This window comes from Dama dama, chromosome 12, assembly GCF_033118175.1.
Source record: "Dama dama isolate Ldn47 chromosome 12, ASM3311817v1, whole genome shotgun sequence".
NCBI classification, from domain to species: Eukaryota; Metazoa; Chordata; class Mammalia; order Artiodactyla; family Cervidae; genus Dama; species Dama dama.
The window spans coordinates 98,373,756-98,383,810 of record NC_083692.1 but is presented as its reverse complement, the minus strand read 5'-3'; the positions used below and the strand labels follow the sequence as shown (position 1 = coordinate 98,383,810).

Below are 10,055 nucleotides of genomic sequence, written 5' to 3'. Positions count from 1 at the left end.
TTAGGTCCATACCATTTCTGTCCTGTATTGTGCCCATCTTTGAATGAAATGTTCCCTTGATATCCCTAATTTTCTTGAAGAGATCTCTAGTTTTTCCCATTTGCTTTCCTCTATTTGTTTTCCCTATTGTTTTCCTTTATTTCTTTGCATTGATTGCTAAGAAAGGCTTTCTTATCTCTCCTTGCTATTCTTTGGAACTCTGCATTCAAATGGGTATATCTTTCCTTTTCTCCTTTGCCTTTTGCTTCTCTTCTATTCACAGGTATTTGTAAGGCCTCCTCACACAACCATTTTGCCCTTTTGCATTTCTTGTCCTTGGGGATTACCTTGACTCTTATACAATGTCATGTACCTCTGCCCATAGTTCTTCAGGCACTCTGTCAGATCTAATCCCTTGAATCTATTTATCACTTCCACTGTACAATTGTAAGAGATTTGATTTAGGCCATACCTGAATGGTCTAGTGGTTTTCCCTACTTGCTTCAATTTAAGTCTGAACTTGGCAATAAGGAATTCATGATCTGAGTCACAGTCAGCTCCAGGTCTTGTTTTTGCTGACTGTATAGAGCTTCTCCACTTTGGCTGTAAAGAATATAATCAATCTGATTTCCGTATTGATCATCTGGTGATGTCCATGTATAGAGTCTTCTCTTGTGTTGTTAGAAGAAGTTGTTTGCTATGACCAATGCGTTCTCTTGGCAAAACTCTATTAGCCTTTGCCCTGTTTCATTCCGTACTCCAAGGCCAAATTTGCCTGATACTCCAGGTGTTTCTTGACTTCCTACTTTTGCATTCCAGTCCCCTATAATGAAAAGGACATCTTTTTTGGATGTTAGTTCTTGAAGGTCTTGTAGGTCTTCATAGAAACTTTCAGCTTCTTCAGCATTACTGTTTGGGTCATAGACTTGGATTACTGTGATATTGAATGGTTTGCCTTGGACATGAACAGAGATCATCCTGTCATTTTTGAGATTGCATCCAAGTACTGCATTTTGGACTCTTTTGTTGACTATGTATGGCTACTCCATTTCTTCCAAGGGATTCTTGCCCACGGTAGTAGATGTAATGGTCATCTGAGTTAAATTCACCCATTCCAGTCCATTTTAGTTCACTGATTCCTAAAATGTCGATGTCCACTCTTGCCATTTCCTGTTTGACCACTTCCAATTTGCCTTGATTCATGGACCTAACATTCCAGGTTCCTATGCAATATTCCTCTTTACAGCATCAGACTTTACTTCCACCACCAGTCACATCCACAATTGGGTGGTGTTTTTTGCTTTGACTTTGTCTCTTCACTCTTTCTGGAGTTATCATCTTATCTGAAAGATGATCTCCAGTACCATATCGGGCACCTACTGATTTGGGGAGCTCATCTTTCAGTGTCCTATCTTTTTGTCTATTCATACTGTTCACGGTGTTCTCAAGGCAAGAATACTGAAGTGCTTTGTCATTCCCTTTTCCAGTGAACCACGTTTTGTTAGATCTCTCCACCATGACATGTCCATCTTGGGTGGCCCTACAGGGCATGGATCACAGTTTCATTGAGTTAGACAAGGCTGTGGTCCTTGTGATCAGATTGGTTAGTTTCCTATGATTGTGGTTTTCAGTCTGTCTGCCCTCTGTTGGAAAAGGATAAGAGGCTTATGGAAGCTTCCTGATAGGAGAGACTAACTGAGGGGGAAATTGGGTCTTGTTCTGATGGCAGGGGCCATGTTCAGTAAATCTTTAATCCAATTTTCTGTTGATGGGTGGGGCTGTGTTCCCTCCCTGTTATTTGACCTGAGGCCAAACTACTGTGGAGGTAATGAAGATAATGGTGACCTACTTCAAAAAGTCCCATGCATGCACTGCTACACTCAGCGCCCCCAGCCCTGCAGCAGGCCACAGCTGACCCCCGCCTAATCAATCAAATTGATTAGGATTCCTAGGATTATGAAGAAAATTTGTAGAGGATAAAGATGATAAATCTTAATTACCGATTCTATTATATAATATGGAAATCAATAAATATTTATTGTATGACCATACAGTTCTTGCTGCTGATCAAATATTGACAAACAAGATAGGCAAGTTTCCTGCTCTTAAAAGGCTTATGTTGTAGAGGGAAGAGCAAATAATAAATATATAAATAAAGTAATTTCAAACAACAGTAAATGATAATGGATTACTGTGGGAGAGCCTATCTAAGTAAGGGATGGAATCCTGGCTTTAATGATGAGAAAGAGGCATCCATATGAAGTATTGGGAGGGAGACTGTCATGTGCAGGAGGAAACTGTTCAAGTGGAAAGTTTCCCTGACAATAATGAACTTCATGTGTTCAAGGGACAGGAATGAATCAGTGCATTTGAGCACTGTGAGGATGAAAATGGTTACAGATGAGCCTTATGGAGGTAGACAGATGCCAGATCATGCAGAGTCTTAAGGGTCTTAGTAAGGAAATGAGGGTATTTTAGAGTTGCAGTGGGGACTGATAGGAGTGCTTTGTGTAGGGGTGTTATCCTACTTGGCTTGTACAGTTGTCTCTCTGTCTGCAGGGATTGGTTCCAGGACCCCTTGAGGATACAAAAATCCAAGTCCCTTATCTAAAATGGCAGTGAGTGAAAGTCGCTCAGTCGTGTCCAACTCTTTGTGACCCCCATGGACTATACAGTACTGGAATTCTTCAGGTCAGAATACTGGAGTGGGTAGCCTTTTCCTTCTCCAGGGGATTGTCCCAATCCAGGGATCCAATCCGGGTATCTTGCATTGCAGTCAGATTCTTTACCAGCTGAGCCAAAAGGGACTCCCAACAATACTGGAGAAGATAGCCTATCCCTTCTCCAGGGGATCTTCCAGACACAGGAATCGAACAAGGGTTTCCTGCATTGCAGGCAGATTCTTTACCAACTTGAACTATCAGGGAAGCCCTTAAAATAATAGTAGTATTTGCATATAACCTATACACATCCTGTTATATACTTAGAATCATCTCTAAATACATATAATACCTAATAGGATATAAACACTATGTACCTAGTTGCAATGCATAGTAAATTCAAGTTTTGCTCTTTGGAACTTTCTGAATTGAAAAAAATTTTTTTTGGTTTAGTGGTTGGTTGAAACAGTGGATAAGGAACTCAAAGATACTGAGAACCAAGATATTTTTAATGTGTTTTAAAAAAGATCATTCTAGTTGCTTTCTGGAGAATGGATAATAGGAAGACCAGAGTGGAAGCAGTGTGGCTGGGTTTAGGTTTGTGTTAGTGTAACTGTATAAACGTAAATGGACATTCTCATAATCTTCCTGGACTTCGCAGACTAAAGGGTCCATCTTCCTATTTATTCCATTACCTCACAGAGCACTTACAACTACCATTTAATCTTTTTTTTTTTTTTGTTTATTGCCTGTTTTTCCCTTCTAGGGTTGCCAAATAAGGCCGCTCAGTTGAATTTGCATTTCAGATATTGAGTAATTCTTTACTCCTAGTGTCCTTGTGTTCTCAGTCGTGTCCAACTAAAGACTGTAGCTGGCCAGGCTCCTTTGTCCCCGGAATGCTACAGGCAAGAATACTGGAGTGAGTAGTTATTCCCTCCCCCAGGGCATCTTCTCAAGCCAGAAATCAACACCCCTGCATCCCAGGTAGATTCTTCACTGTCTGAGCCACCAGGGAAGGAAGCCCAGAGAATTCTTTAGTCTGTGTGCTCCCAAATACTGCATGGTAAAGCCCTATGCTAAAATTTTGTTCTTTATCTGACATTCAGATAAACGGGGCATCTTGTACTTTTACTTAACTAAACCTGGCAACATTACCCCCAATAGAACGCAAACTCCTTGAAGGCAGGAACCCCTTCTGTCTCCCAACTGGTTTCCCAATGTATACCCAGGACATGGAGTAGGAGCCCACACATGCCTATTGAATGCATTAACAAAGGATTTAACTACAGAGCGATCGAACAAGAGCCCCTCGGTGAGGGTGCAGGTGAAGACCGGAGACAACGGGGAGAAACATAGGTGTCGACCTGCAGACGGGTGCAGCGCCACCGGGCCTGGGCGGCCTGCGCGCTGAGGTCACGGGCGCCGGCCCCGGTGACGTCATCACGGCCGCGCTGTCCGCCGGGCTGGAGCTTCATTGGCGCCGGCACCTCGCCGGCTGTTGTGGAGACCGAGGGCTTTCTGGTGCGCCCTGCGCAGTGCAGGCCGCCTGTGAGGCCGCCCGGCCCCGGCCAGGGCCCCAGAGGCCCACTCGCGCGGTCGTTGGCTGTCAGCCAGCAGGACTGGCCGCTTTACCGCGGGGAGAACGTCTCCTCAGGGCCATGTCTAGGCCGAGCAGCGTCTCCCCGCGTCCGCCGGCTCCCGGTGGGGGCGGGGGCGGCCCCGCGCCCTGTGGCCCTGGGGGCGGCGGCCGTGCCAAGGGGCTGAAGGACATTCGTATAGACGAGGAGGTGAAGATTGCAGTCAATATCGCTCTGGAGCGCTTCCGCTATGGGGACCAGAGAGGTGAGGTTCCTGAGCGGGACCCCGCCGGCTGCCCCACCTCCCGGAAGCCCGGCCCCTCGGTGGGCAGGGGCTGCCTCACGCGTGGGAGGGAAGACGGCTCCGCGCAGGCGAGGAGGGCGGGGGGCGGAGGCCGGCGTGGTCGCCCTCTCCTGGGATGTAAAGAGCCGCAGAGTGCTGCGGCTCAGCCGAGTTTCCGGACCCTTCGCGGCGTCCGAAAGCGAAAAAAATCAGGTTGCTCCGTAGCGGGAGGCATTTCTTTCCCTAGGGAGAGGCCTTCCGGTAGCTTTGCCACAACTTTTAGGTATTGTTTAGCCCCTGCTTTTTTTTTTTTTCCCCCTAAATTGAGGCAGATTTAGTTTGAGTTACGGAAGTAGGGGAGCGGAAGGAAATCGTAGAGATAAATGAAGTGGCAACATGTAGTCCTTTGCTTAAATCCTGGAAGCATCACTCTATTGAACAGCTAAAAAAAAAAAAAGGAGTTAGACTCCTGGTAGACAAAACATCTTCCACACCTCTTAAGGTTAGAAAGCGACGTGAGTCACGCAGTGCAGAGCCAGCAGCCGATCTGTGATCAGTACAGTATATATTAAGTGCTCATTCTGATTTGCTGGTCTAAGTACAAGACCCCCTTACTCTGGAAGCTTAATTAAAAGCGTCTTAAAGAAAAAGAAGAAAAGAAAACAGATGTGACGCCCCAGAAATACGCAACATATCCAGTCTGAGATAGTAAAATATGAATTCTGTGCAGTTTTGAAGGCAAACACAATGGAATCTGATGCTGAGCGTTCATAATTCTTGAGCATATCTCATCATTGAAGGAAATAAGCATTTTGTTAATTAAACAAGAAGTAAGATAGTAAACTTGTCAGTTTTTATAGGAGCTCAAGCAGCACAAGTAAGAGTAGTAATCTTTGGTGAACATCAGAGTCCTTTATCATATTTAGGTTTAAGTGTTACTAATATCAGAATTCTGGTAGATATTAAGTGGTTAATTAGTACAGATATATCTGATTATTACACTTTATTGTACTTTGCAGATTTTTTAAATAGTTGTTTTTTTCTTTTTTAAACAGTTGAAGGTTTGTGGCAATTCTCTGCTGTCAGATGATGGTTAGCATATTTTATCAATAAAGTATTTTTAAATTACTGTGTATACATTGTTTTTTAATACATAATGCTGTTGCACATTTAATAGACTACAGTGTGGTGTAACCATAAATAGGCCCAGGAACAAACCAGCATAGGCCCTGGAAACCAAAACAATTTGTATGACTTGCTTTATTATTTTTTATTATTTTATTTTATTATTTATTATATTTGTTTTATTGCAAGAGTCTGGAACCAAACCCACAATCTCACTGAGGTATACCTGTATCTACTTTTCACATAAAATATGGTAAATGTGATTATATGCTTCTATGATTTTTTCAAATTTTATAAATATATGTGTACTGAAATACCTTGAAAGAAATTGCCTATCAGCAAATGATGCTTTGTGGGTTGTTTTTTTCTTTTTTTCATGTAGAAATGGAATTCCCTTCTTCTTTGACCAGTACAGAAAGAGCCTTTATTCATCGATTGAGTCAGTCTCTTGGTTTGGTTTCTAAAAGTAAAGGGTAAGCTGATAACTTTTCTTAATTAGAGAAACTTTACTGAAAAAGAGAAATGTTTTTGACTAAATAGTTAATACCATTTTAGATTCACGTCCTCAATTATATTGTATATAGAAGGTCTGATTTATGTTTGTACCAAAGTCAGCTCTTTGCTTTTCTTCCTATCCCCCTTTTTTGGTTTCCCTGATTGGGAGAGGGTGGGAGAAGAAGGTAAATTTTAAGATGTGAGCAAAATGGTTTAAAAGTTGAAGTTGATTGCATTCAGAAAGATATTTTCTTTTTTTATAGAAACCAAAACTCTTTTTTTTTTCCCTTGAAGAATGGATAGCCTTAAAATAATAAATACAATTATTAACAGAACTTATCTTTTAAAGCTACTGTACTATAATGGTATGCTTTAGAATACATGCTTATTGTTTTCTTTCATACCAAGTCACAAAGCTGATTAGAAATGATTAAATAAAATGGAACTTATGTTCACTCCTGAGTAGAGATCTTTTATTTTTAATCTCCTAGAATTAACTTTGTTAATTTAGCAAATTAGTCTTTCTGGTTTTTTTTTTTTTTTTTTGTGCCTGGTATTATGGTTCCATTATACCTATTTGAGAGATATGGAGAAAAGGGCAAGAAACCTGGATTCTACTCCCAGGCTGTCAGTGCTTCATTCTTTAGTTTGATCATGTCCTTTAACTTTAAATGCCAGTGTTTTTTTTAATGTAAAAAAATGAAAGAGTTAATCTCTTTGTGCTAGTTTAGATTCTGTGATCCTGCAGTTTATTTTGAGCTTCTTATATGAGTTTTAAAAACAGATCACAGAATTACTGTGTGATAATTTACAGTTGTTTTTCTGATCACTTTTTTTTATATCCTTTCTTTTGAAATGAAGCTATGTATGTTGGATTTTGTTTTTCATCTCCTCTTAGAGAGTTGAATTTACTTTGAATTGTTTTTTTTTTTTTTTAAATAACTTCACCTTTTGGTGAAAATACTCTTGTTAGAATAGCACTTGTTTTATGTTCTTTACTATATCCTTATGTTTTCTTAGAAATTCCAGTCAAGTATTCCCATACCGCAGATTTCACCTCCTTATAATTTGTGTCATTTTTCCTGAACTGGTATCACTATGTTTTGGTTCTAAGAGCACACTTTTCTGAGGTTTTAATTTGTTCATAAATAAAACAAAATTGTTTCCTATTCTTCTTAGTCCAAGTTAGACAAAATGAAACTTACAAAGTGAACTTGTTAAAAACTTGTAGAGGGAATAGATATAAAGTATATGAAAGCAGGTTTTCCAAGTTGAGGTTTTTAATCTTGTGATTGCTGAAGGTGCTGCTTAATAGGTATACACGTATTTCACTTGGGCTTCCCAGATGGCTCAGTGGTAAAGAATCTGCCTGCCAATGCAGAATATACAGGAGACACTGTTTCGATCCCTGGCTTGGGAAGATCCCCTGGAGGAGGAAATGACAACCCACTCCAGTGTTCTTGCCTGAGAAATCCCCTAGACAGTGGACCCTGGTGGGACATGGAGTCGCAATAGTCCAACACGACTTAACGACTGAGCGTGCGCACATGCGGCGTGCATGCAAGTATTTTTCTCACCCTGACCAGGATGCTGTGTCCTACAAGGCCTTCCTTTCAGATATGAATTATTGCCTCCCTTACCTTCTGCCCTAGAAGATTGAATGCTGCACTCCCCCTCTCTTCCCCTAGCTAAAATAAGAAAAATGGGTTAAAAGTGAGGAACCCTGTTAGTGAAGTTTTGGAAATCCATTAAAACCCTGTGATGTACAGAAATAATAGTAACAGTAGCTAATATTTATTAAGTGCTCTTGTGCAACAGGCATTGTGCTAGGTGCTTTAAGTAAATTATCATTTGATCCTCGCAATAGTCTTGTATGGTAGGTTCTACTTTTTTAATACGTGATTCCTATATAACAGATGAGGCAAGTCAAGCTTAGAGATATTAGTTTTCCCAAGTTCACACAGCTAGCAAGTGGCAGAGCCAACAATCAAACATAGTTAATGTTTAGCTAGTTTTTGTTGTTTGTAGTGAATTCATAGCAATGTTTTAGGAACTATGAGTAGTTAAGAGGGAAATATTAGATAATGCTCATTTCGACAAGGAAAAAAAATTGTCACAAACATAGTGTGACATGGAAATAATTGTGTTTAGTGACAAAATTAACTCGGTTTATTATTTCTGAGCTAATCATGAAAAGGCACAGATTTGTGTGGTGTAAACTTCAATAAATTTGTAAATTTGTATTACAGTATTGAAGGTAAAATGGTTTGGAGTTAGGTCTTTGCATCTGTCTGCCTGTGCTTAGTCGCTCAGTGGTATCTGACTCTTTGCCACCCTTTGGACTGTAGCCACCAGGCTCCTCTGTCCATGGGATTTTCCAGGCAAGAATACTGGTGTGGGTTGCCATTTCCTACTCCAGGGGATCTTCCTGACGTAGGGATTGAACTGGCATCTTCTGTGTCTCCTGCACTGCAGGTGGATTCTTTACCTGCTGAGCCATTGGGGAAACCCCTCTATCTGCCTAGTGGAAGTATAGATTAAAGGGAAATGAAATTAAGTATTTGCTAGACATTAAACAAATGTGTATTATCTTTGTGAAGTGAAGTGAAAGTTGCTCAGTGGTGCCTGACTCTTTGTGACCCCATGGACTATACAGTCCATGAAATTCTCCAGGCCAGAATACTGGAGTGGGTAGCCTATCCCTTCTCCAGGGGATCATCCCAACCCAGGAATTGGACCAAGGTCTCCTGCATTGCAGGTGGGTTCTTTACCAACTGAGCTATGAGGGAAGACTTTGTATCTTTGTATAGAGACATTAATTCCTTGGTGGCTGAGAACTTTTAAGTAGTGCTTTCAGATTTTGGCTCTTCAGCAGATTTTTAAACAATTCTCAGGTTTGTAAAGTGGGGAATAGCCGTATGGTTGTATTTGAGGTAAATTGTTCAGTAATATACTGTGTAAATGCAACATTTATGTCGTGGTCCATGAGCGGGTTGGAAAAGAATTTCCAGACATGAGACAGAATGAGAGGGAAATAAAGTTTATTAGAGTGGGGGAGCCTGTTAGAACAGTGGGCTGGCCCAAGGGAGAGCTGACATTGAACAGGTCCTTGGTCTATTTTTATAGCCAGGGCCCAAGGAGTGGGATAGGGGTCTTGTGGGTCATTTGCTGATTGGATGAGGCCCGTATACTGAGTCGGGGATGAGTAAGGCAAATACTTTTTCTCTGTGGGGTAGAAGGGGAGACAGGTTATGCTGCTCAGGAGGACCTGAAATTTGTTAATAGTTACAGCATGGGTGAGGGAGGGAAGGACACTAAGGGTCTGGTTTTTCTGTTCCTACATTCCAAGGCCCTCCTTGGTTTCATCTGCTCTTTCATCCTTGGGTCACCACAATTTATTAATATTAAAATTGCATCAAATTTGATTAGTTATATCATCATTTCTTTAAAAGGAAGAAGCTATTGAAATATCAGAACTTCATTATAATGTATGATTACTTTTCCCTTTGAAAGTTAGAAGTTACGATGTTCTTACCTGTACTTTCAGTCCATCTATACTTAAATATGGCATATGTGGCTTGCATGCTACTATATTTTTAAAACTTCTTGTGAACTTCACTTATCTAGCATCTTTCCCACATTTTGCAGGTTTCTAGTTAATTTTGCTTTGTAAAGGGACTACTAGATTTTCATGGTAGTGTGTTACCTTGGAATGAAATCATGGTGAGATTTCATTGTATTAATTTACTTAGTAGGACAGCTGCTATATAGAATGTTTTCATCTGCACAATAACAAAGTGAATATTTTGCCAGAATTTCACTAATTTTTGAATTATATATCAGTGCCACTGTGGTGTTGAATGGTATAGGAACAGCACTAATATTGACAAGTAGAATTTTTTACTAAAACATAAAAACTAGTAAGTTGGTATTACC

The 10,055-nt window shown here is 40.7% G+C and overlaps 1 protein-coding gene across 2 annotated transcripts in view; it reads left to right on the top strand.

The window, feature by feature from the left end:
• The first annotated feature begins 4,108 nt into the window (after positions 1-4,108).
• The window catches only part of YTHDC2 (YTH N6-methyladenosine RNA binding protein C2), a 64,565-nt gene continuing 58,618 nt past the window's right edge, over positions 4,109-10,055 (top strand). The window contains exons 1-2 of one of the 2 annotated variants that reach the window (XM_061158191.1): positions 4,109-4,481; positions 6,007-6,097. In XM_061158191.1, the coding sequence (XP_061014174.1) occupies positions 4,298-4,481; positions 6,007-6,097 (275 nt within the window). In that variant the 5' untranslated portion in view covers positions 4,109-4,297. Of the gene's footprint in view, positions 4,482-6,006; positions 6,098-10,055 lie in introns of those variants that run through there. The other variant, XM_061158192.1, reaches the window with a different exon arrangement.